At 46.5% G+C, this 26,560-nt stretch overlaps 1 protein-coding gene and 1 long non-coding RNA gene across 2 annotated transcripts in view; both read right to left on the reverse strand.

Moving 5' to 3' along the window:
- Window positions 1–4,579: 4,579 nt before the first annotated feature.
- LOC310758934 overlaps window positions 4,580–26,560 on the reverse strand; it is a 218,859-nt gene continuing 196,878 nt past the window's right edge. The window contains exon 2 of the long non-coding RNA XR_014546110.1: window positions 4,580–5,555. This is a non-coding gene — a long non-coding RNA (uncharacterized lncRNA). The remainder of the gene's footprint in view (window positions 5,556–26,560) is intronic.
- Window positions 5,920–26,560, reverse strand: part of CIB4 (calcium and integrin binding family member 4) — a 39,549-nt gene continuing 18,908 nt past the window's right edge. Inside the window, exons 4-7 of the mRNA XM_083605635.1 lie at window positions 8,535–8,676; window positions 7,210–7,319; window positions 6,381–6,469; window positions 5,920–6,122 (exon numbers count right to left, since the gene is read on the reverse strand). Of these exons, the coding sequence (XP_083461761.1) occupies window positions 6,101–6,122; window positions 6,381–6,469; window positions 7,210–7,319; window positions 8,535–8,676 (363 nt within the window). The 3' untranslated portion in view covers window positions 5,920–6,100. The remainder of the gene's footprint in view (window positions 6,123–6,380; window positions 6,470–7,209; window positions 7,320–8,534; window positions 8,677–26,560) is intronic.

The raw sequence follows: 26,560 nt of genomic DNA on the forward strand, positions 1-26,560 counted from the left end.
ATGGCTGAACTGCCTTCCTTCTGGGTTAATGAGATCACCAGTCGATAATAACTTAACGCTAGGCATTCCGTCTGCTGTAAAAGTTATCGTAAGAGAGGGCTCATCCACACTTCCTTTTTGCCTCACACTTTGAGTTTTCTGCAAATGGCTGTTTGCTCCAATTTGGCGGGCAAGTCCTGGGGGAAATCCCTGGGGCCAAAAAAAATTAAGCGTTTGGACACGATGCTTTAAAGCACAGACCTACGGCTAGAATCATTGCACAAAAGGAAGTCTGGGTGAGGCCTTTCCTGGATATTGCAGCCAAACATGATTCTGTGCAGCCCAAAGAACCAAGATGGCGGGGGAATGAGAGGGGGCCAATCTTACTATAGGGTTAGGGTTACTATAGGGTTAGAGTTCTGGTCCCTTGCTGGAAAAACCAGCTAATGAGCTGAGAGTCTTTGGGAGCTAAAGGAAAAAAGGATTTATTTGTCCTGTCTTCACGCTTTTTATGATGGAGGACCGCTGTAGTCAGCCCCAACGACACGTTCTCAAGATGGAGGGTGAGGGAACAGCTGCAGTCGCCTGTGGTTCCTGCGCAATGTTTGCCATCTTGCCAAAGGTTGCAGGCAGCTTTACCTGCAGCAATTGCATGTTGATTGCCCTCTTAAAAGACAAAGTCCAGCAACTGGAGGAACGTGTAGCTACGCTCCAAAGAATTAGAGAGCTGGAGCTCTTCTTGGAAGCAACAGAGCACACCGTCTCCACCAAGGAGGAGACAGGGGACTCCCCTGAGAAGGAGGCTAGTTCACCACCACAGGAGCCAGATATATGGAGAAACGTGACTCAAAGAAGTAGGAGGCCCAGGGTTCGCTCTGATTGTTTAGAAATACACAATCGCTTTGAGGTCCTTTCTCCTAGCATGGAAGACGAAGAGCAGACTCCATTTGAGGATCTCTCGCTCATTACAGTCGATCAGGTATATGAAGACGAGCAGCAAAGTCAGCCCTCAGGGAATGTGCAGGCGACCTTGGAACGGACAGCTCACGGAAGAACCCCGACCAGACCTAAGAAGAGGCGTGTAGTGGTGATAGGGGATTCCCTACTGAGGGGAACAGAAGCAGTTATCTGTGGGCCTGACAAGATGTCTCGGGAAGTGTGCTGTCTCCCCGGGGCTAAGATCCAAGATGTAACTGAACGACTGCAAGGAATCATAAAACCCACTGACAAATACCCCTTCCTCTTGGTTCATGTGGGAACCAATGACACTGCAAGCAATAGCCTCCAGAAGATCAAAAGAGATTACGAGGCTCTGGGTAGGAAATTGAAGCAATTAAATGCACAAATTGTCATCTCATCTGTCCTCCCAGTTGAACGACGTGGCCCAGGGAGAGAGGGAAAAATAGTGGAAGTGAACAACTGGCTTCGCAAATGGTGTAAACTGGAACGGTTTGGATTCTTAGATCACGGAATGCAGTTTCTTGAAGATGGACTTCTGGCAAGCGATGGGCTGCACCTCACAACGGTTGGGAGGAATGTTTTTGCAAAAAAGCTCAGAAACCTCATCAGGAGGGCTTTAAACTGACTAATGTGGGGGAGGGAGACAGTGGTCCTGAAGGTAGGAGTCTATCAATTGATGAAGATGATCATCCAAATGTCATAGACCGAATGGAGCAAACAGCACACAGACCTAGTGGTGGGAGGAAAAAATCCTTAAATAAGAGACACGGGGGAATGATTAATGGACTTCAATGTCTGTACACTAATGCGCAAAGCATGGGAAATAAACAAGATGAGCTTGAGCTCTTGGTGCAGCAAACTAAATATGACATAATAGGAATCACTGAAACCTGGTGGGATAAGTCCCACGATTGGAATGTAATAATGGAGGGATACAATCTATTTCAGAGAAACAGACCAGACAAGAAAGGAGGAGGAGTGGCGTTATATGTCAGGGATGTGTATACCTGTGAAGAGATCCAAGATTTAGAACCTCAAAGCCAAAGTGAGAGCATTTGGGTCAAAATTAAGGGAGAGAAGAATAACAGTGACCTCATTGTGGGAGTTTACTATAGATCCCCAAGCCAAACGGAGGACATAGACGATGCCTTCCTGGAACAGATGGCCAAGCATGCAAAAGGAAGGGAGATAGTAGTAATGGGGGACTTCAATTACCCGGATATTTGTTGGATGTCAAACTCAGCCAAGAGCATAAGGTCAAACAGATTCCTCACTGGCCTTGCAGACAACTTCATTGTCCAGAAAGTGGGAGAAGCAACAAGAGGAACAGCCATTTTAGATCTGGTCCTAACCAATGTTGATGACCTGGTTAGTGGGGTAGAAGTGGAAGGATCATTAGGCGCGAGTGATCATGCTCTTCTGAAGTTTACTATACAGCAGAAAGGAGCAGCCAAGCATACTAGGACACAATTTCTCGACTTTAAGAAAGCCGACTTCATAAAACTTAGGGAAGTGCTGGGTGAGATCCCATGGACAGTAATACTAAAAGGAAAGGGAGTTCATGATGGCTGGGAGTTTGTTAAGAGGGAGATAGTAAAAGCACAACTTCAGGCAATACCAATGAGACGGAAACATGGAAGGTGCCTAAAGAAGCCAGGGTGGCTATCTAAAGAACTTTTAACTGAGTTAAGATTAAAAAAGGATGTGTACAAAAAATGGAAAAGGGGGGAAACCACCAAAGAGGAATTCAAACAAATAGCCAGCACGTGTAGACACAAGGTCAGAAAAGCTAAAGCACAGAATGAACTCAGGCTTGCTAGAGAGGTTAAAAGCAACAAAAAAGGCTTTTATGGGTATGTTCGTAGCAAAAGGAAGAACAAAGAAACAGTGGGGTCACTCAGAGGAGAAGATGGTGAAATGCAAACAGGGGACACAGAAAGGGCTGAACTCCTCAATGCCTTCTTTGCCTCAGTCTTCTCCGATAAAGAAAACAATGCCCGACCTGAAGAATTTGGAGCAAATGATTCAGCAGAGGAAACACAGCCCAGGATAACTAAGGAGATAGTACAAGAATACTTGGCTAGTCTAGATGTATTCAAGTCTCCAGGGCCAGATGAACTGCATCCAAGAGTATTAAAAGAACTGGCAGATGTGATTTCAGAACCACTGGCAGTCATCTTTGAGAATTCCTGGAGAACAGGCGAAGTCCCGGCAGACTGGAGGAGGGCAAATGTTGTCCCTATTTTCAAAAAGGGGAAAAGAGAGGACCCAAATAATTACCGCCCAGTCAGTCTGACATCAATACCAGGGAAGATTCTGGAGCAGATCATTAAGCAAACAGTCTGTGAGCACCTAGAAAGGAATGCTGTGATCACCAATACTCAGCATGGATTTCTGAAAAATAAGTCATGTCAGACGAACCTGATCTCGTTTTTTGACAGAATTACAAGCCTGGTAGATGAAGGGAACGCAGTGGATGTAGCCTACCTTGATTTCAGCAAGGCATTTGACAAGGTGCCCCATGATATTCTTGTAAAGAAGCTGGTAAAATGCGGTCTTGACTATGCTACCACTCAGTGGATTTGTAACTGGCTGACTGACCGAACCCAAAGGGTGCTCATCAATGGTTCCTCTTCATCCTGGAGAAGAGTGACTAGTGGGGTGCCACAGGGTTCTGTCTTGGGCCCGGTCTTATTCAACATCTTTATCAACGACTTGGATGATGGACTCAAGGGCATCCTGATCAAATTTGCAGATGACACCAAACTGGGAGGGGTGGCTAACACCCCAGAGGACAGGATCACACTTCAAAACGACCTTGACAGATTAGAGAACTGGGCCAAAACAAACAAGATGAATTTTAACAGGGAGAAATGTAAAGTATTGCACTTGGGCAAAAAAAATGAGAGGCACAAATACAAGATGGGTGACACCTGGCTTGAGAGCAGTACATGTGAAAAGGATCTAGGAGTCTTGGTTGACCACAAACTTGACATGAGCCAACAGTGTGACGCGGCAGCTAAAAAAGCTAATGCAATTCTGGGCTGCATCAATAGGAGTATAGCATCTAGATCAAGGGAAGTAATAGTGCCACTGTATTCTGCTCTGGTCAGACCTCACCTGGAGTACTGTGTCCAGTTCTGGGCACCACAGTTCAAGAAGGACACTGACAAACTGGAACGTGTCCAGAGGAGGGCAACCAAAATGGTCAAAGGCCTGGAAACGATGCCTTATGAGGAACGGCTAAGGGAGCTGGGCATGTTTAGCCTGGAGAAGAGGAGGTTAAGGGGTGATATGATAGCCATGTTCAAATATATAAAAGGATGTCACATAGAGGAGGGAGAAAGGTTGTTTTCTGCTGCTCCAGAGAAGCGGACACGGAGCAATGGATCCAAACTACAAGAAAGAAGATTCCACCTAAACATTAGGAAGAACTTCCTGACAGTAAGAGCTGTTCGACAGTGGAATTTGCTGCCAAGGAGTGTGGTGGAGTCTCCTTCTTTGGAGGTCTTTAAGCAGAGGCTTGACAACCATATGTCAGGAGTGCTCTGATGGTGTTTCCTGCTTGGCAGGGGGTTGGACTCGATGACCCTTGTGGTCTCTTCCAACTCTATGATTCTATGATTCTATGATTCTATGATTCTTTCATACTTGTTTGGCCTGATTTTATTTCTTTTGTAAGTAAAGAAGAACAAGGACTTCGCTCAGCCCATAATCAAATATGGCTGATATAGCGAATCAGGGCATTGGAATATGTTAATTCCTTTCCCTTGGTATAATAGGGTCCATGTTTTGTCACCTTGTCTTGTTTAACCATTACGTCGATGCAAAAATAGCTCCTGTCGCTACCTTCCTCGCATTCACATGCCTGCGGTTTATTTATTTGGGTTTCGTTATATGTCTGCATTTCTTCGACAGTGATCTGTAATTGTACATGGACTCGGTATATTGCCATCAGATCCCCTTTGGTAACACTGTATTTTGTAGAATTTTGTATCTTAAAAAAAAAAGTAATCAAAATCATGTAAAAGGAAAACAGAACTGGAATAGGGGTTGGGGAGCATAACCAGGAACGCTTGATCTGCAGTGCTGAGAATTAAGGGTGTGCAGAGAATTCAGGGTGCAAATGGGTGTGGAGGAATTCCCACCCTCTGGGATTTCACAAGAAAAATCACCGCCCTGCCCTGCTTTGCATTTTGCCAGAACTAAGGTGGCAAACTTACCATTCCCCCCTCCCTTTTGTAAGCAGGAGCCAGTGTATTTGGCACCCCCTTCCCCAGTGGCCCACTCTGAACTGAAAACGCAACCGCTCTCCTAGACTGCCATGGGGAGGAAAAGATGGAGATACGAGAAACTGTGGGATGTGAAACACAAGAGCAGTCAAGTACAACATTCCTAGAGTGAACATGTTTACACATGGGGAGGAATGTTTGTCCAGCCAGCAGGTCAACTTCCTGTTTCCTTCTGGGCTGGGAGAGACTTCCTCTGCATGTGACTAGAGGTGGGCGTGGCCTCACCTGTGCAGGTAATGACAAAAGTACAGGGAAGGGCAGCCATCTCTCTCTCTTTGACTACATGCATCGAAGAAGCAACATCTGCTTAGCCAAAGATGCCCTCTTGGCCTCCAGCCAAGAGAGGACAAAGGGACTGTCTCCTTATGAGATAGTTTCCAGGTGTATGTTACTTTTCTAAGCTAAGTCTGCCTTCTGGGATCCAATTGTGAACAGAATGCGAATAAACTCTTTTTATACTTTTATAGAAGACTGTGTCGTGTCTTATCTTTTATGAGAGAATAAGGGGGAAATACCAGAACAGTTATAGAGGCTTTAGTGAGCCTGAGCAAATGCGTCCGCTGCGAGTTTAAAAAGGGGAATGTTACTCTGCTAAATTGTGAACTTGTTAACACAAGTTGGAAAGGCTATAATCAAGCAATATATCCTCTCCTGCATCCCTGAACATTCCCACAGAAACTCCATGCTCTTTGCCTTTCCTCAACAGTCTAATTTTATTCTCCTGCAAAATATACAGACAGGTCTGCTGCCTGGGTTCCTTCCCTACAAAAATATCCATGATGGAAGCGTCCCTTTGGAAGAGTTGCTTTTATGCGTCTTGGCTTGTGTGACGTCTGGATATCGTGTGCCGCCATCTTGCCACCCCTTTCTCAGAAGTAGAGCCTAAAAGAGCTGCGAGGGAAGGGTGTGCAATAAATCTATTATATCCTTATAATAGGCAAGCAACAGTGGGGATGAGAGTAATAGCTCTGTCCCCTGGAAATTGTCACCGCCACCCTCAAGCTGAAAGGGTGACTGTCATGGAAAGCTTGCCCTACTCAGTTTTTAAAAGTTTGGGGTGGGGACTAAGGTACGGGAGGGGGATTTCGGAGCTGGGCCCATGGGGACGAGGGTTGGATGGCTCGGGTGAGTTTTTGACAGGGCTCTTACTGTAGGAAGTCTGGAGACTTGGTCATGGCATGTTCGAACTCCACCAGGGAGAGCATCTTGTCGTTATCCAAGTCGGCCTCCTCCAGGACCTGCATGGAACGGAAATGTCTGCCTTGAAGACCACTTGCCCCTTCCTCACACAGGTGTCCCGGCCAACAGGAATGCCCTGTGTGAGAGACCTACACCCCAAACCATCTGGCTCTGAACATGAGATCAGCATCTCCTGTTTGCTAGCCAAAGGATGGAGCAAGCCAGCTGTCCCCAACCTGGTGCCCTCCAAATTTTTTAAAAATGTAAGATCTCAGAGCCTGGGTGAGTTCATAGGAGAATATATATAGCCTCACAGTCTTGAGATTGGAACATCCCTCCCAACACTGCCCTCAAAGCACATAGAAATCATGCGCAGAGGACCACACCTAAAGTTCTCCCAGTTGGCCTACTTCATCTTGTTCTGCACCTCCATCTTCTTAATCAGCAACTCAAGGACCACCTGCATCTTCTTGGTCAGAAATGGACTACAACTCCCAACAGCCCCTGGGGCCATGGTGTTTGGTGCAATAGTGACTGGCGCTGGTGGGGGAGCAGACAAGGAGCCCAGCTGACTCAGACTGGTGGGAGTTGTGGTGCCAAACATCTGGAGGGTACCAGGTTGGGGAAGGTTGAAACAAGCTTGCTCTGCTCTAGTACTGCGCTAGGGATTGGTGTCCTCCACCACCCCTTGGCCTGCTTTGGCCATTGCGGGACATCCCATCATGGCCAACGTCTTGTCCTGAGGTCTCTGGAGATCTCATAAAAGGAAGGGCATGCTGGGAAGTGGGGCAAGACGCACGTGGTTGGCCAGAGAGGCAATCTCTTCCTCGCTGAGGTTGTTCCTGTTGATCGATCTGCGGATGACGTTCTGGAGGTCTTCCTTGTCAACAAAGCCGTCGTCATTGAAATCTGGTCAAGGGAAGCATTGCAAAATGTACAGATGGAATGGGTCACAACGTAGGAACATCGGAAGAGGCTGCTGGATCAGGCCAATGGCCCACCTAGTCCAGCATCCTGTTCTCACAGTGGCCGACCAGATGCCCGTTATGGGAAACCCACAAGCAAGATTTGCACCCAAAGCCAACCATCTCCCCTCCTAGGGTTTCAAGCAACTGAGATTCAGAAGCATTGCTACCTCTGGCCGTGCGGGCAAAACAGGTGCCCATTAGGGCAGGGCAATACCCGGCTTTCAACATTGTGATGTATCACCTGTAGGAATAATGGAGACGACGGGAGGTTGAATTGAATGCAGGTGAGCTGTGCAGAAGCACGCTAGCAAGCATGTTCCAAGCAAGCTGCCAACTAGCTCTGCCAAGGCTCCTTTTATTAGCAGAAGTCAACAATTGGAAACAGTAGTGAAACCACCCTGAACTTAACATATTTCCATCTTAAGCACATTTCCAGCATTAGCAAATACACATGTCAGCAGGTGTTTCCCTCAGATGTTCCCCCAAGCATTATGTCTAACAAACAAATTGTTTTCTAGCCAAGAAGGTCAGGAAAAGCAGGTGTAGTGCTCCTTGACATACTATTGCATGTCTGGTGCGAGGTTTGCCTTCACAAAGCGGAGCGTTACCTCCACAATCACCAGCTAAACATTGCAATGTACTGATACATCGCGATGTCTGACATAAGGACGGAGGCAGGTACAGGCATGGGCTGGCTTCACAGTTTTCCCCGCATTGTAATTTTTGCATATACACAAATCTTGATTCTCCAGGTCGACAATTATGAAACCAATATCACAATATGGACTTCAACCCAGCTTGGGACAATATATCGCCCAGCCCTAACATACACCATGATTTTTGATATATTGCCGAGTCAAAGATCATGAAACTGATTGCACGACATGGACTTCAGTTTTGGACATTCTATCGATATTTCACCCAGCCCTAATAGCCATCCTGGCTAGTAGCCACCCTCCTCCATGGAGGAGACCCATAGAGTGATGGCCAAGTTGGTGGCTACCAAGGACAGCTGGATGTATAAAAGGCCCCATTGCCTTCAGTAGCTTAGGGCCTCATCAAATCCTAAATCCGGCCCTGACCCCACCCACAAGGCGATGACCACATTTCTCGGACCCTGGTTGCCACAAGGAGAATTCGGAGGGAAACACCCTACCGTATATCAGAAAAGCATACTCCATCTTAATGCTCTGGCATGCTCGGTCGCTGAAGACAGATGCCATCCCAAGGATGTCCTCAAAGGTGAAGTAGCCGTCCGTGGAGAAGACCTTACAGATCCGGTCCCGGAAGGGATTCACCTGTGTGGACGGATGAAGAGGGATTGATACCTGAAGAGAAACCCACATCCCAGGGGCAAGGGAGCAGCTGGTGAAGGAGGCAGTGGTCTTTCTCGAGACGTTCAGACCTCGACTATGCAGAAAAGGCAAAACTGACTGTCAAATGAAGAGGACATTGTGATGAATTGTTTAAGCAAGAATGGTGACCATTGATGGACTAGGTAAAAGGTTAAGGACCCCTGGACGGTTAAGTCCAGTCAAAGGCGACTATGGGGTTGCGGCGCTCATCTCGCTTTCAGGCCGAGCGAGCCAGCTAATGTCCACAGACAGCTTTCCAGGTTATGCGGCCAGCAGGACTAAACCGCTTCTGGCACAACGGGACACTGTGATGGAAACCAGAGCGCATGGAAATGCCGTTTACCTTCCCACCACAGCAGTACCTATTTATCTACTCGCACTGGCATGCTTTTGAACTGCTAGGTTGGCAGGAGCAGGGACAGAGCAACAGGAGCTCACCAACATCACAGGGATTTGAACCCCTGACCTTCAGATCAGCGAGCCCAAGAGGTTCAGTGGTTTAGAGCACAGCACTACCCACATCCCGTTACCTATCAAACTAATATTCATACATGAAGTCACAGGCAGGATTTGAAATATAAGCAACGGGTTATTGAAAGAATTGAAGCTATCGGGGCTTAGATAATAAATACATATGTGTTCTAAAAGAGAGTCTCATGCTGTATCAAGTGGGCTAAAGCAAGCGGATTATCAATCAAAGATTGTTCTTTTTTTATTTTGAATGTGGAACTTGATTTTCTCATGCGGGGTTTCGTTTTGTTGGGATTTGCAAGCTGCTAGCAGATCCCTGTTGAAATCTGAAGCAGCGTCTTTATTAATTAGTTAATTGATTAACTGAACGGAGACCTCTGACTTCCCCTCCCCCCATCCCAAGCAGTACCCCTCTTCTAGCACCGGGAGGCAGTAGGGAGCTTCTTATCCCTGCTTCCTTTTGTCCAAAGGGGATTAAATTTCCACTCTAGGTAATATGATAATCTCCAAATGCAGACTTATCGCTCGCAGTCTATGAAATGCCCTTTTGAAACCAGCGCTCGATTGATGCATTTAAGATCGGAAAGGCGAATAAATGGCTCTTGGATAATTCCTTTAAGCCGCAGAAGAGTCCGACGATAACCCTTGCCTGGTGCTGGGAGCAAAGTGAGGGGGTCTGCAACCCGCCTCAGGCCCACCAACTTCCACCACCGCTGCCCCCTCCTTCGGCTGCCCCAGATGCTTGCTATAGGGCAAGAGCATGTCTGTGGGTGCTCCCCCCAGCTCCCAGAGGTGTGTCCTTTCACGCTGTCGTTTGGGACTGAAACTCCCAGATTTCATAATGGAACCTGTGGACCTCATAGACCCTGTTAATGGAGAAATCCGAGGGCTCCCTTGGACAAAAAAGCAAGGACACCAGCCAGGAAAATTGGAGCAAAACAGCAGCCAGTAGTCTTTATTGAAACTGTCATGACAGGACTCCAACTCACTGCAAGACGAAGCAAGATGGAAGCCCCGAACAAAAGAGCCCCCAAACTTTTATTAGCTGCTAATCCCCATGTTACCCCCCCCCCCATTATACATCAATAATACATCACGGTTACATCATGAAAGGGGAGGTCCGGTGGCAGTAATCTGAGCATCCTGGACCCTGCCCCATGGTTCCCCTTGCCCTCCACCAAACACCCATCAAGTGGAACAAAAGAGATATTTACATTTCCCTGTTTCCCAGCCAAGTTCATCCCACCCATTTGCCTTCATCTGGGTTTGTTATTTCTGGAACGGCTACCTGTCTGGCACTCAGGTATCAGGATGCCAGGGATTACCACTCAGGCAGAGGGGCTGCTGAGTAGCTGAGCTCACCTGTCTATATGAATTTCTGAAGTTTTCCAGTGAGCCAGTACATAGATACATTGATCAGTGAATTCTTACATTTGGTATCGTGCAGCAAAGACCCTTTGAATAGATAGGAAGAAACTGTGATGAAGTCTTTTGTGGGGACAAATCACAGAAGTCACAAACATGATTGTGCTGATTTTGGTAGTAGGCTGCATGTGCAGGATATCTGCTGGACGGGCAAACCCCCCACCTACTCATAAATTCCTACAACAACCCCGATATCCTCTTCAAATGTATATGGCTTGACAGCAGCACATGTGAACAGGATCCATGGGTCTTAGCCAGAGGTGTAGCAAAGTCAGGTGGTACCCGGTGCGGAAAAAAATTGTAAACCCCCCCCACTGCAAATTTTTGGAATATTTGTGCGATCAATCAGAGGGCAGATTTTCACCACAATGATCGTACTGATCATGAGAATCCGCCTGTTGGGGGTGCGAGCAACGCCACACCGATCCGCCCGGTGGGGGGGGGGATTTGCCACACATACCCCAGGCATGAGACCTGGGTCAAACCGCACTTCCTGCATCCCCTTGAGATGCCCCTGGTCTTAGCAGATCACAAGCTTAACATGAGCCCATTGTTGTTGTTTAGTCATTTAGTCGTGTCCGACTCTTCATGACCCCCTGGACCAGAGCACGCCAGGCCCTCCTGTCTTCCACTGCCTCCCGCAGTTTGGTCAAACTCATGCTGGTAGCTTCGAGAACACTGTCCAACCATCTCGTCCTCTGTCGTCCCCTTCTCCTTGTGCCCTCCATCTTTCCCAACGTCAGGGTCTTTTCCAAGGAGTCTTCTCTTCTCATGAGGTGGCCAAAGTCTTGGAGCCTCAGCTTCAGGATCTGTCCTTCCACTGAGCACTCAGGGCTGGTTTCCTTATGAGCCCATAGTGTGATGCATTAGCAAAAGAAGAAGAAGCAAATGCTATTCTAGGCTGCATCAACAGAAGTCTAGGGTCCAGATTAGCGGAAGTCATAAAGGTAAAGGGACCCCTGACCATTAGGTCCAGTCGTGACCGACTCTGGGGTTGTGGCACTCATCTCGATTTATTGGCCAAGGGAGCCGGAGTACAGCTTCTGGGTCATGTGGCCAGCATGACTGAGCCGCTTCTGGCGAAACCAGAGCAGCGCACGGAAATGCTGTTTACCTTCCCGTCGGAGCAGTACCTATTTATCTACTTGCACTTTGACATGCTTTCAAACTTCTAGGTGGGCAGGAGCAAGGACCGAGCAATGGGAGCTCACCCCATCATGGGGATTCGAACCACCGACCTTCTGATCGGCAAGGCCTAGGCTCTGTGGATTAACCCACAGCGCCACCCGCGTCCCAAATGAAGATAATAGACCTGCTCTGTTCTGCCTTGGTGAGTCCACATCTGAAATACTGAAATACCAGTTCTGGGCACCACAATTTAAGAAGGATGTTGGCAAGCTGGAAGGTGTGCAGAGGAAGGCGACCGAGAGGATCAAGGGTCTGGAAATCAAGCCTCTCTAAAATAGATCCCACCTCGTAGCCCAGAACAGTCAGAAGCAGCAAAAGAGAGAGGGAGAGAGAGAGAAAAATATATCCATTGTTCCTCCTGAAAGGAAAATAAGTGCTTTCAAAAGAGTCGTGGACAGTGTGTTGTGCGTGCATTACTTTCGCTGGAAAGGATGGCTGTGCTGTTAAAAAAAAGAGAGGCATTTATTTTTGGGAGGAAGCAAAGCGTCAGAGGCTCAGTAGAGAATGGAAAGCCACTCAGCCCAACCCACCAATTTAGCCAAGGTGCATCATCAGGTGCTGAGCACAAGCGCAGAAGAAGAGGCTGCTGGATGAGGTCAGCATCCTGTGCTCACAGGTGACAGCTGTCTTCCTGTGGGGAAACTGAGAAGCAGGAAATCGAACACCAGAGCAACTCTCCCCTCCTGTGGTTTCCACAGCTGGGATTCAGACGCACTGCTGCCTCTTGACCGCAGAGGCAGAACAGAGACCTCCCAGCTAGGAGCCATCGAGAGTCCTCTTGTCCTCCAAGAATTCATCTTTTCTTTTCTTTTGCCTTTGTTGCTGCTTTTTTTTTTTTTTAAAAAAAAATATTATTTGGAATTTCAACATAACAACTTATCAAAAATACATCATCCTCATTCCCCCCCCCATTTTTCCCCTTTCCCCCTAAAAAAGAAAAAGAGAAGAGTTTTGCAAACTTCTGTCATGTTGCCTCTTTGAAATGCCTCTTTCTCAGGCGCACCACAAGAACTGGCATGGCTCTCGCCCAGCCTTTGCCAGTCTGGGCCCCCTCCAGAAATTTGGGGCGACTCTGTGTTGCCTGGGGCGGGCGGGAGTTGTGGTCCCACGATGCTGGTCGGAGCCCCTGGAAGCCAACTGAGATGGCAACGTGTTTCCTGAAGATGGCAGCCCTCCATCAGCAAAGAGGTTTCCTCCAGCCCATCTCACATCGCCCAGAGAAAACCAACTCCAACACAGTGGTCCCTCGGTTCTCAAACACCTTGGAATAATTATTATTATTATTATTATTATTATTATTATTATTATTATTATTATTATCTATATCCTGTCCTCCCCGGCCAGAACTGGGCTCAGGGCAGCTAACCTCAAAGTATATAATACATTAAAGCATAAAATCAAACAATCGATTGAAATACAGCCTAAAATCAAATTAAAATCAGATGGCAACCCACAAATTAAAACTATAGGGGTTGGGGTTGGAAGTAAGTGTTCTGGTTTGTGAACCTTTTTCAGGAGCCGAACATGCTCTGTTTTGAGTGTTACGCTGAGGTCTGTCTGTTTTTGCTATTTATTTTGCATTTTTGTTTTCACAGCTTTATTTGCTTTGTTTTTGTGACTGTGTGGAACCCAGTTCAGCTACTGACTAATTGTGTGACTGCAGTACATTGTTTCTTGCTTTCATTTTATGGCTCAATGGTCTCGTCAGATAGTAAAATTCATGTTAATTCACTGTTTTAGGGATTGCTTTTAAAAGTCTGGAACGGATTAATCCGCTTTGCATTACTTTCTATGGGAAAGCGCGCCTTGGTTTTGGAACGCTTTGGTTTTGGAATGGACTAAGTTTGAGAACCAAGGGACCACTGCGCAGCTGAAAAAGAAAACTCCTTTATGCCCCAAGATCAGTCCTCAATGTTGTTATGACCATTTTCTGCTTACGGAGGGTGTTTTCACCCCTCCCACCAGCAATTGTTATTTTGAAAAGAGTACAGAAAGCAAACATCAAGAGGACATTTTGTCTCCGTTGCTGTAAATGGAAATAGTTTTGTCTCTGGAACCAAGACTGGACATTGATTCTGGGTTCAACCTCTGACAGCATCTCTGGGCTGGGCTTGGAGACATTCCCAGCTTGAAATCCTGATGTGCTACTGCCAGTCAGTGTAGACAAAACTAAACTGAATGTAATGGTGATCTGACTCAGTACAGTCATACCTCTTGTTACGTTCGGTTCAGGTTACGTCTTCTCAGGTTGCGTTCCGCGCGACCCGGAAGTACTGGAAAGGGTTTCGCCACTCGCGCATGCGCAGAAGCGCGCCATGACATCACGCGCATGCGCAGAAGCGGCGAATCACAACCCGTGCATGCGCAGATACGCCGCTGCGGGTTGCGCTCTGTTCATGTTGCGAACGGGGCTCCGGAACAGATCCCGTTCCCAGCCAGAGGTACCACTGTACAAGGGTGGAAAGATGGGTTAAAACAGACATCATCATCATCATCATCATCATCATCATTTATTTATACCCCGCCCATCTGGCTGGGTTTCCCCAGCCACAGTGGACAGCTTCCAACATAATTTTAAAAATACAATAAAACGTCAGACATTAAAAACTTCCCTAAACAGGGCTGCCTTCAGATGTCTTCTAAAAGTCTGGTAGTTGCTTATTTCCTTGACATCTCATGGGAGGCCGTTCCACAGGGCGGGCGCCACCACCAAGAAGGCCCTCTGCCTGGTTCCCTGTAAACTGGCGTCTCTCAGGGAGCGAACTGCCAGAAGGCCCTCAGCGCTGGATCTCAGTGTCTGGGCTGAACGATGGGGGTGGAGACACTCCTTCAGGTCTACTGGGCCTTTGAGGCTGTTTAGGGCTTCCAAGGTCAGCACCAACACTTTGAATTGTGCTCGGAAATGTACTGGGAGCCAAGGTAGGTCTTTCAAGACCGGTGTTATATGGTCTCGGCAGCCGCTCCCAGTCACCAGTCTAGCTGCCACTTTCTGGACTAGTTGTAGTTTCCGGGTCACCTTCAAAGGGAGCCCCACGTAGAGCACACGGCAGTAGTCCAAGCGGGAGATAACCAGAGCATGCACCACTCTGGCGAGACAGTCTATGGGCAGGGAGGGTCTCATCCTGCATACCAGATGGAGCTGGTAGACAGCTGCCCTGGACACAGAATTGACCTGTGCCTCCATGGACAGCTGTGAGTCCAAAACGACAGGAGAAAAAGAACATTCAAATTTCTGTTTTAGACCGCCTTTTCTGTGATGTAGGTATGATGTATCTGGGGGGTGGTCTTGATCTACAGGGTGGCAATTTCAAAAGTCTATATAAGGCCTTGCGCACCATTTTTCTGGGTCCTCCTCCTTTCCTGCGGGTGAGGGGAGCACCCTCTTGCAACAGATCAATAAAGATCAGGCTTACTAGCTGCTTTGCTTCTCAATATTCTCTGGTTGGCCTCTGTTCTTTTCTCCTACCAATAGGGAACCTATGTAGGGACTCTATATGGGCTCTTGGGTACCCCATTAGGGAATAAGGGCAGATTTTGTTTACAACACTGATTTCCCATAATGAGCATCTGGTTTGGCCACAGTGAGAACAGGATGCTGGAGAAAATGGACCATTGGCCCAATCCAACAGTCTCCTTCTTTCGTTTTTCTCTTTAGATGAAAAAAACCCTTCTCTCTTTTGGTACAGGTTTCCCACTCCAGCACTATGAAAAGCAGGAGGGTATTGTTGCTGTTGTTAATATTATTATTATTATTATTCTGCCTGTTACACGCCAGACCACAGAGCCCCGTCCTTTTAAAGGCTAGTTTAGACAACTCTGGGGAGGGAGGGAAATTTCTTTTCTTTTTAAAAGATATTTATTGGAGTTTTACAAAAACATAAATTTAAAAGATCATATAAAAAGAAAGAAATACAATAAAAGAAACATAGAAAAATACGTAAAATAAGAAAAAGAAGAATAAAAACAAATCCATTTTTGTAACCCTAACTCATTATCTTATTTCCTTGGCCTCCTCACACACACCCCTTTTTGTATCCCCATTTAAATAATCAAATCAGCAAATCCTTACCCTCTTTCGTTTATCTTAACTCTATATCTTAACATATTATAACTCTATATTTTCATCCATTTTCAGTTCAATTTTGCATACTCTTGTTAACTTTGTTGCTAATGCCACTTATTTTCAATCCAACATCATTTTAACATTCGTTAATTTTACAGTGTTTCTGCAGATAGTCTTTAAATTTCTTCCAGTCTTCTGGGGAGGGAGGGAAATTTCTCCCTGTTGGGCAGGAAAGTGGAGCATCTCACTTCATAGCCAATACATTTTCCCACCTCAGCAGGAAATCCAGCAAAATGGGATGAAGTTCAAAGCAAAATAACCTTTACGATTTATTTTTTTAAGTGGCTCAACCCCAAAATGCTGAAAAATAGCCTCATGCAGTTCTAGCAAAAGCACATTTCCCCCCCACCCAGGGGAGTAACTGGATGTTCCCTGACAGCTTAAATAGCTTTGGCACAGACAGATCTGCAGAAAGCATCCAAGGGGAGAGGCAGAAAATGGAGGAGACCTTCCCTGGTTGTGCCACAACCACGCACATTTCCCTCCCCGCTTTCGTTGAAGGGCAGAAGAACCTCCTGGAAGAGACACCAGGGATCACATCTATTGTTAATTTTGTGGGTTGGTGGGGGGGTCAGTCTGGATGATGCCCTGAGATCCCTTCCAATTCTGTGAGTCCTGCACCCAGTAAGGGTCAGAACCTAAGAGAGGAGGCTGCTGAACTGGTCAGGTGAGTTTCTTCACAAGACAGTGACCTTAGCTGGCCACTGAAATGTCCTCATCGGCATCCCAAAAGGAAGGAACCAGGTTGCAAGAGCTACAACTAAAGGATGGCGTCCTCCAGGTCAGGCATAGGCAAAGTCTGTTAGGATATTTCCGTTCCACCTTAAGAAGGGAGCAGGTTGTTGTGTCACAGCCTGCGTATTTCCTGTTCACAGGAAGTTTATGTTTTGTACATTGCTTTCGTTCTCTCTCTGTGCCTGAACACGCAAGCAGGCAGTCATGTTTTTTCTTTGTTCTGACCAACGCTGAATAAAGTTGTAAATAATGCTCTCCTGAGTGTACCTTTCGTTGTACGAACTCTGCTGATAGAGCGTGCACCAGCTCTGGAATGTGGCAAGCTATTTCTTGAGGCTCATGTCGCTAATTGACTGATACTGTATCTACAGGAGATCGATGGATCGTCCGGAATCGACGTGGGGGTCATGATGGCCTTTGTCTCCCTGGCAGTATCCCAACAAAGTCAGCCCTCCAGATGTTTTTGGGACTACAACTCCCATGATCCCTAGCTAGCAGGACCAGTGGTCAGCGATGATGGGAGCTGTAGTTACTTCCGGGTTTCGCCGCTCACGCATGCGCAGAAGCACAAAATGACGTCACGCACATGCGCAGAAGCGGCGAATCACAACCCGTGCATGCACAGACGAGCCGTTGCGGGTTGCGTTCTTTTCATGTTGCAAACCAGCCTCCGGAACGGATCCCGTTCGCAACCAGAGGTACCTCTGTACTGGTTTGTGTTTTCATCTGTTTTTAGTTTATCAGTGATTTTAATTGTTTTGGAACATTATAAATGTTTTTAAAATTGCTTCCCCTTCCTTTTTTTCCCCTTCTTTTTTTTTTTGGAAACTGCTTTAAGGTTTTGTTTTGTCTTTACCATGAAGCAGGGTTTTACAATCAAGATAGTGTGACCTATTGGCTAGTGTGAGACTAGGACCTGGGAGAGAGCAGGGATAACTTATGCATGCCAACTTGTACAGTGTTGGAAGCCACACAGAGTGGATGGGGCAACCCAGCCAAGATGGGTGGGGTATAAATAATGAAATTATTATTATTATTATTATTATTATTATGATGATGATGATGATGATGATGAACAAGCAGGTGGGATGTAAATGCAGCAAATAGAAATTCCGACGAAAGAAGAATGGCAGATAAAATTAATGGACTATGCAGAATAGGATAAAATGACAGGAAGGTTTCGAAACCTACGGGACCAGAGATTTACAGAAGATTGGAAGAAGTACGTGAACTCTCTGAAGAGCAATTGTAACCAACAAATTATGCTAGTCGGACTACAAGAAGTCTCATAAGGAGAAATATATGAAACGTTACAACGTAGACAAAGAATAGAGATACTAGTTATGAGTTTTAAATGTAATAGGGAAAGTAAGAAATGTATACTAAGAGGTTAGATTGGAAAATTTTCAGACAGGACTGATGGAAGTAAAAAAAATGTATCAGATGTAAACGTATGTTTAATTACTGTCGAAAATGATATGTTAAAAAATTAATAAAAATGTATATATATAAAAAGTAAATGCAGCAAATGAACAAATAAAATGTTACACAAAAAATAAATAACTTGCCTAACTTTTGCGCACTTAAAAAACGATAGTGATGCTTTCATTCGCTTGCCCTCTAACAAACATGAGAATCGTGGGAACTTCCACAACGGTTTTGAATTTTTTAAACAGATCTCTGCAACATCCCGAACCCGGAGTCTGTAAGGAGCTTTTTTAAAAAGAAGAAGAAGAAGAAGAAGAAGAAGAAGAAGAAGAAGAAGAAGAAGAAGAAGAAGAAGAAGAATGTTATGTACTAAGTTGAATAGGATCCAAACTGCAGCAGTCTGATTGGTCCTAGAACAATAGGATCCAAAAGGCAGCAGTCTGATTGGTCCTAGAACAATAGGATTCAGAATGCAGCAGTCTGATTGGTCCTAGAACAATGCAGCAGTATGATTGGTTGGCAGGAACCACCCAATCATGCTCTAGATAGAAGTGAATCCACAACCTGATTGGCTTACAGTAGAATTCCGGAATTAGCCAATCATGTGCAGCCCATTGTGTAAATAATGTATATAAAGCAGATACCTTGAAGGGGCTTTCATTCATTCCTCCTCACCACTATGAGCTGAATAAAGAGCATGAAATCACTTTGCGACTCTGAGTATATTTCAAAGAAGAAGAAGAAGAAGAAGAAGAAGAAGAAGAAGAAGAAGAAGAAGAAGAAGAAGAAGAAGAAGAACCCGGCTGACTTTCAACAGTTTTTAAATCTCCAGCCCAGTGTTGCTAAGTGACTTGCAATTGAGATGGAAATCCTCGTGCTACTCGAGAGACTGGCGATAGCTCAGATGCAACTCCTGATGAGAAAAAGAGAAGAAGCTATTTGCCAGAGCATGGGCTGCATCCCAAAAAGCTGTCGCAGAAGCTCTCTCGGCCCATTTGATCAATGCAAAGTTCTGCATTTGGTATTCCGGGGAAATGGCTTTTTGCCTGCGGGGGAAATTCTTCATTTAAGTACAGAGGCGGGAGGTGGGCTGAAATGGCTACAGAAGGGACCTTGAAATAAGGAGAGTTTGTGTTTTTCAGTTGGGGGGGGTGATGGGACAGACGAGGGGCTCTCCGGGGAGCTGCTGAATAAAATAATTCGGAGGTGAGGAATGGCCTGTTCCTACCTTATCTTTTTAAAAGGAACAGGTTTTAAGTGAAGTTTTGGAAAACCACACTTGCGGGAGAGCGAGTTCAGTGGAGATAACGATAATTCAATAAATGCAAAATTGTTAGACCATAGCAGTCTAAAGGGATGGGGGTGATGAGATGCTCAGAACATCATCATCATCATCATCATCATCATCATCATCATCATCATCATTTATTTATAGCCCGCCCATCTGGCTGGGCTTCCCCAGCCACTCTGGGCGGCTTCCAACACAATATTAAAATACAGTAATACATCAAACATTAAAAGCTTCCCTAAACAGGGCTGCCTTCAGATGTCTTCTAAAAGTCTAGTAGTTGTTCTTCTCTTTGACATCTGGTGGGAGGGCGTTCCACAGGGCGGGTGCCACTACCGAGAAGGCCCTTCGCATGGTTCCCTGTAACTTGGCTTCTCGCAGGGAGGGAACCGCCAGAAGGCTCTTCGATTCGTGAGCATCCTGAGTGCAGGAAGATTCAGGACAGATAAATGGAAGGGCTTCATAAAATCGTAGAAGTCAAAGTTATGGTTTTCCCAGTAGTGATTTATGGAAGTGAGAGCTGGACCATCAAGAAGGCTGATCGCCGAAGAATGGATGCTTTTGAATTCTGGTGCTGGAGGAGACTCTTGAGAGTCCCATGGACTGAAAGAAGACCAAACCTCTCCATTCTTAAGGAAATCAGCCCTGAGTGCTCACTGGAAGGACAGATCCTGAAGCTGAGGCTCTAAGACTTTGGCCACCTCATGAGAAGAGAAGACTCCCTGGGAAAGACCCTGATGTTGGGAAAGATGGAGGGCAGAAGGAGAAGGGGACGACAGAGGACGAGATGGTGGGACAGTGATCTCGAAGCTACCAGCATTAGTTTGACCAAACTGCGGGAGGCAGTGGAAGACAGGAGTGCCTGGCGTGCGCTGGTCCAGGGGGTCACGAAGAGTCGGACACGACTAAACGACTCAACAACAATAACAATTTTTATGTTTTTAGGTTAGATGTTATTGTATAAGTATACTATTAGTATTTTTTCTTTTAGGAGGTAGCAAGGTGGGTGAATTTTGAATTCTGGTGCTGGAGGAGACTCTGGAGAGTCCCATGGACTGCAAGAAGATCCGACCTCTCCATTCTGAAGGAAATCAGCCCTGAGTGCTCACTGGAAGGACAGATCCTAAAGCTGAGGCTCCAATCCTTTGGCCACCTCATGAGAAGAGAAGACTCCCTGGGAAAGACCCTGATGTTGGGAAAGATGGAGGGCACAAGGAGAAGAGGACGACAGAGGACGAGATGGTGGGACAGTGATCTCGAAGCTACCAGCATGAGTTTGGCCAAACTGCGGGAGGCAGTGGAAGACAGGAGTGCCTGGCGTGCGCTGGTCCAGGGGGTCACGAAGAGGCGGACACGACTAAATGACTAAACAACAACAACAACATTAATAAAAGCCAGGCAGTTATTTAGATGACTCCTGCTCCTTCTTCCTCCTCCAAAGGCTTCAGCCGGCTGACACTCCATACGCAGATTGAGGATTTAAATTTATACCTGCCCTGTAACAAACGCACCCTCTAATTTTCAGAGCAGGCACTGTTTGGCCCATTACCGTGCCAGGATTCGGCAGCGAAAAAAGCAGGCTCATTAAGATGCGGCTGTTTCTCTTTCCGAAAACATTGCAAAGCGTCTTCCTCGCTTTGGTACAGAACCTCCATCCCTAATTAGGCTGCGTCGCAGAAGGCAGCTATTTTCAGTGTCCCCTTTTGACACTCGCGAGCCGTGTCAACAAACACAAATAGATGGCTGGCTTTGGGCTTCTTGTTTTTTTTTAATAAATAGAATCGTAGAATGGCAGAGTTGGAAGGGACCCAAAATGTTCCTCTAGTCTAACCTCCTGCATTGCAGGAATCTCAGCTAAAGAATCTCCAATGGATAGTCAGTCAACCTCGGTTTAACAACCTCCTGTGACGGAGCCTAGGACTTGCCAATCAGAAGGTTGGCGGTTCGAATCCCCGCGATGGGGTGAGTGCCTGTTGCTCGGTCCCTGCTCCTGCCCACCTAGCAATTCAAAAGTACGCCAAAGTGCAAGTAGATTAATAGGTACCGCTCCAGTGTGAAGGTAAATGGTGTTTCTGTGCACTGCTCTGGTTTGCCAGAAGTGGATTAGTCATGCTGGCCACATGACCCGGAAGCTGTACGCCGGCTCCCTCGGCCAGTAAAGCGAGATGAGCACCGCAACCCCAGAGTCAGTCACGACTAGACCTAATGGTCAGGGGTCCCTTTACCTTTACCTATGACGGAGAGTCTGAGGATGTCTGTTCTGCTGTCAAACAGCTCTTGCCCTCAGAATGTTCTTCCTGATGTTTAGTTGGAATAATAATAATAATAATTTATTATTTATATCCCGCCCATCTGGGATATATTCCATTCACTTTTGTGCTTGGTTCCAGCTCACAGATTTGCACAGGCATATGCTTGGTGCTGGAGGAGACGCTTGAGAATCCCATGGACTGCAAGAAGATCAAACCTTTCCATTCTGAAGGAAATCAGCCCTGAGCGCTCACTGGAAGGACAGATCCTGAAGCTGAGGCTCCAAGACTTTGGCCACCTCATGAGAAGAGAAGACTCCCTGGAAAAGACCCTGATGTTGGGAAAGATGGAGGGCACAAGGAGAAGGGGATGACAGAGGACAAGATGGTGGGACAGTGTTCTCGAAGCTACCAGCATGAGTTTGACCAAACTGCGGGGGGCAGTGGAAGACAGGAGTGCCTGGCGTGCTCTGGTCCAGGGGGTCACGAAGAGGCGGACACGACTAAACGACTAAACAACAACAACAACAACAACATGTTTGGCCATGGTGAGAACAGAATGCTGGTCCAGATGGGATATTTGCCACATCCAGCAAGCTCTTCTTGTGTTCTTGTCACATCTGGTCCAGAGTTTGCAGCACCTTCAGTTGCTTCCATGTTGCTCAGTCCTATGCAGATTCACAGGACCTTTGGAGTGGCAGTTTTCTATTACAGTGGTATCTTGGTTCTCAAACTTAATCCGTCCCACAAGTATGTTCCAAAACCAAAGCGTTCCAAAACCAAGGCATGCTTTCCCATAGAAAGTAATGCAAAATGGATTAATCCGTTCCAGACGTCTAAAAACAACCCCTAAAACAGCAATTTAACATGGATTTTACTATCTAATGAGACCATTGATCCATAAAATGAAAGCAATAATCATCATACTATAAAACAAATAAGACAGTATTGTAGGTGATAAAAATTAAAATTAAAATTAAATATTTTTCTTACCTGCACTGATGAAAGTCATTGTTTGGATGGAGAGCTTTTATCCATTTCTGCAGTCACACTGTCAATCAATCAGTAGCTGAACTGGGTTCCACACAGTCACAAAAACAAATTAACCGAAAAAGCCTCAGAAACAAAAACACAAAATAAATAGCAAAAAGAAAAGCGCCAAATTTAATCTATTCCGGAAGTGTGTTTGGCTTCTGAAATGTTCAAAAACCAAGGCGCAGCTTCTGATTGGTTCAGGCGCCCCAGAAACAATAGCTGACAACCGCATCGGATGTTCAGCTTCCGAAAAACATTTGAAAACCAGAACCGTTACTTCCGGGTTTTTGGTGTTTGGGAACCAAGGCATTTGAGAACCAAGGTACCACTGTATATGCCGACCCTGCCAATGACCCCCTCACCTAGAGCAACCCTGGGCCAAGTAATTATTTCAACTTGTAAAAGCAAGAGAAGAGCTGCAGCCTTTAATTGCTTGTCTATTAAAGCAATTAATCAATGAAAGGGGATTCCTTCCTTGTGAAACTGTTAGCCAGGAGGGCAACTTGAATCAGTGGCATTGAGAGGGATGGAGATTCCTGTCTCTTTTTTTAGCACAGCTGGCTGTGCTGATGGAAGATGTGGCCCCAAAACCTCTGAAAGGCACCAGGATGGTGAAGGATGTTCTAATGGGGACCTTTGATCAGGTTGTCACAGGTGCCATGAAACACCCATTCCACATTTCTTAGAATTTGATTTTTTACAGTGGCAGCACCTACACTTTGGAACTCCCTGCCAATTGATGTTGGTCAGGAGCCGTCACTGTTCTCTCTTCAGTGCCTGTTATAAACATTTTTGTTTTGGCAAGCCTATCCAGATTTTTAGAAAGTCGGTGTGAGTTTTCATTTGCTTTTTCATCTACTCTTATTTCTAACCTCCGGAAAGTCTTAAATCATAGCTGTTACTTTGTTGATTGATTATTTTACTGCTTTAGCCTTTTTGAAAACTGTTTGAGGGCTGTTGTTTTTTTACAATCAAGTGGTGTATAAATTTTATGAAATAAAATCAAACTGGAATTAAGAATGCCGGAAGAAATATCAACAACCTCAGATATGCAGATGACATAACTTTGATGGCAGAAAGTGAGGAGGAATTAAAGAACCTCTTAATGAGGGTGAAAGAGGAGAGCGCAAAATATGGTCTGAAGCTCAACATCAAAGAAACGAAGATCATGGCCACTGGTCCCATAACCTCCTGGCCAATAGAAGGGGAAGAAATGGAGGTAGTGAGAGATTTTACTTTCTTAGGCTCCATGATCACTGCAGATGGTGCCAGCAGTCACGAAATTAAAAGACGCCTGCTTCTTGGGAGAAAAGCAGTGACAAACCTAGGCAGCATCTTAAAAAGCAGAGACATCACCTTGCCAACAAAGGTCCGTATAGTTAAAACTATAGTTTTCCCAGTAGAGATATATGGAAGTGAGAGCTGGACCATAAAGAAGGCTGATCGCCGAAGAATTGATGCTTTTGAATTGTGGTGCTGGAGAAGACTCTTGAGAGTCCCATGGACTGCAAGAAGAACAAACCGATCCATTCTGAAGGAAATCAGCCCTGAGTGCTCACTGGAAGGACAGATCCTGAAGCTGAGGCTCCAAGACTTTGGCCACCTCATGAGAAGAGAAGACTCCTGATGTTGGGAAAGATGGAGGGCACAAGGAGAAGGGGACGACGGAGGAGGAGATGGTGGGACAGTGTTCTCAAAGCTACCAGCATGAGTTTGACCAAACTGCGGGAGGCAGTGGAGGACAGGAGTGCCTGGCGTGCTCTGGTCCAGGGGGTCACAAAGAGGCGGACACGACTAAACAACTAAACAACAACAAGTAAATAGTATACAATTTAGTTTATTCAGCTGTCAGTGATCCAATGCCTTTTCCCACTGCACAGGAATGTGGATCCATCTGAGGTCATTGCAGAGATGTCATATTGTAGAATCATAGAATAGAAGAAGAGGAGGAGGAGGAGGAGGAGGAGGAGGAGGAGGAAGAGGAGTTTGGATTTGATATCCCGCCTTTCACTCCCTTTAAGGAGTTTCAAAGCAGCTAACAATCTCCTTTCCCTTCCTCCCCCACAACAAACACTCTGTGAGGTGAGTGAGGCTGAGAGACTTCAGAGAAGTGGGACTGGCCCAAGCCCAGCTGCATGTGGAGGAGCAGGGAAGCGAACCCAGTTCACCAGATTACGAGTCTACCGCTCTTAACCACTACACCACACTGGCTCCAACTATGGAGGTCGAAAACAGTCACTGAGGGTGTCCATGGGCCTAATCTTGCAAGTTCTTCTCAAGTTCTTATGTAACAGGATGCTGATCTAGAGATCTGCCATGGACCTGATCCAGCAGGCTCTCATGTCCTTCTCTCTTCCTCTGTGCTGCCAGAAACCTCCAGAAGCCGCAAGGCAAAGGCAGCGGTAAGTGGCACAGTTAAATTTGCCAGCTCCTCAAGAGCTCCCTGGGATTATCTGCGCATCTGAGCGAACGCAGCGGCACTCTCCTGATAGTGCAGCGCAGGGATCCTGACAAGGCTGTCGGTTGCCAAATGGCACCATGTCGAACATCGCTTGCCGGATCTCTCACGGAGCTCTTTGCAAGGCAGCCCTCGAGGAGAGGGAATTAATCATCCCGGCCATGTTCAGCATCCCTGCGTGCCATCATTTCTCTCCCTGACAGCCACGTCTCTTAGCGGTGGCCAAAAACATCCCAGTGATCCTTATTTAGAAATTCAGCAGCAAGCACTGGGTTGGAAAGCAGCGAGCTTAAAGGCTTCTCAACTGTGCAACAAAAGCAAACTCTCTTTTGTGTCGGTTGCTTTGCAAATACAAGGTGACATTCCTCTCTCTCTCTCTGCAAAAGCAGAACAATTGCAGCCCTCTCTCTCCCCTCTGCCCTGCCTCCAAATTAAGGTGCTATTTCTGCCAGCAATGTTTTCGGGTGCTACAGATGCTTAGCGAATGTCTCACACCCCCATGACGACCTCAGATGGACCCACACTTCTGTGCTATCAGAGGCAGCATCAAATATCTCTAGGCTGCATCAACAGTACGGCAGTCACACAAAGTGACATAAAACTACCGCTCTATTCTGCCTTGGTCAGACCCCACCTGGAGTCCTGTGTCCACCACAATTTAAGAAGGATATTGGCAAGGTGTGCAGAGGAGGGCAGCTAGGGTGACCAGGGGTCTAGAAACCAAGCCTGATGAGGAACAGTTGAAGGAGCTGGGGATGTTTAGCCTGGGAAAGAGGAGACCGAGAGAAGATAATGAGAGACATCTTCAAATATCTGCCCCGTGGAAGAGGGGACAAGCTTGTTTTCTCCTGCTCTGAAGAGTAGGATCGAAAACAATGGCTTCAAGTTACAATAAAGGTAAAGGGACCCCTGACCATTAGGTCCAGTCATGGCCAATTCTGCGGTTGCGGCGCTCATCTCGCTTTATTGGCCAAGGGAGCCGGCGTACAGCTCCCGGGTCATGTGGCCAGCATGACGAAGCCGCTTGTGGCAAACCAGAGCAGCAGCACACGGAAACGCCGTTTACCTTCCTGTCGGAAGGTACCTATTTATCTACTTGTACTTTGACGTTCTTTCGAACTGCTAGGTTGGCAGGAGCAGGGACTGAGCAACGGGAGCTCACGCCGTCACAGGGATTCGAACCGCCAACCTTCTGATCACCAAGCCCTAGGCTCAGTGGTTTAAGCCACAGCGCCACCCGCATCCCTAAGTTACAATAAAAGTGATCCCAAATAACACCAGGAAGAACTTTCTGATGGTAAGAGCTGTTCAACAGTGGAACAAACTCCCTCTGGACTCTGGTGGTGCACTCTCCTTCCTTGGAAGTATTTAAGCCAGGGGTCAGCAAACTTTTTCAGCAGGGAGCCGGTCCACTGTCCCTCAGACCT

This window comes from Podarcis filfolensis, assembly GCF_964270895.1.
Source record: "Podarcis filfolensis genome assembly, chromosome: 3".
Taxonomy (NCBI): domain Eukaryota; kingdom Metazoa; phylum Chordata; class Lepidosauria; order Squamata; family Lacertidae; genus Podarcis; species Podarcis filfolensis.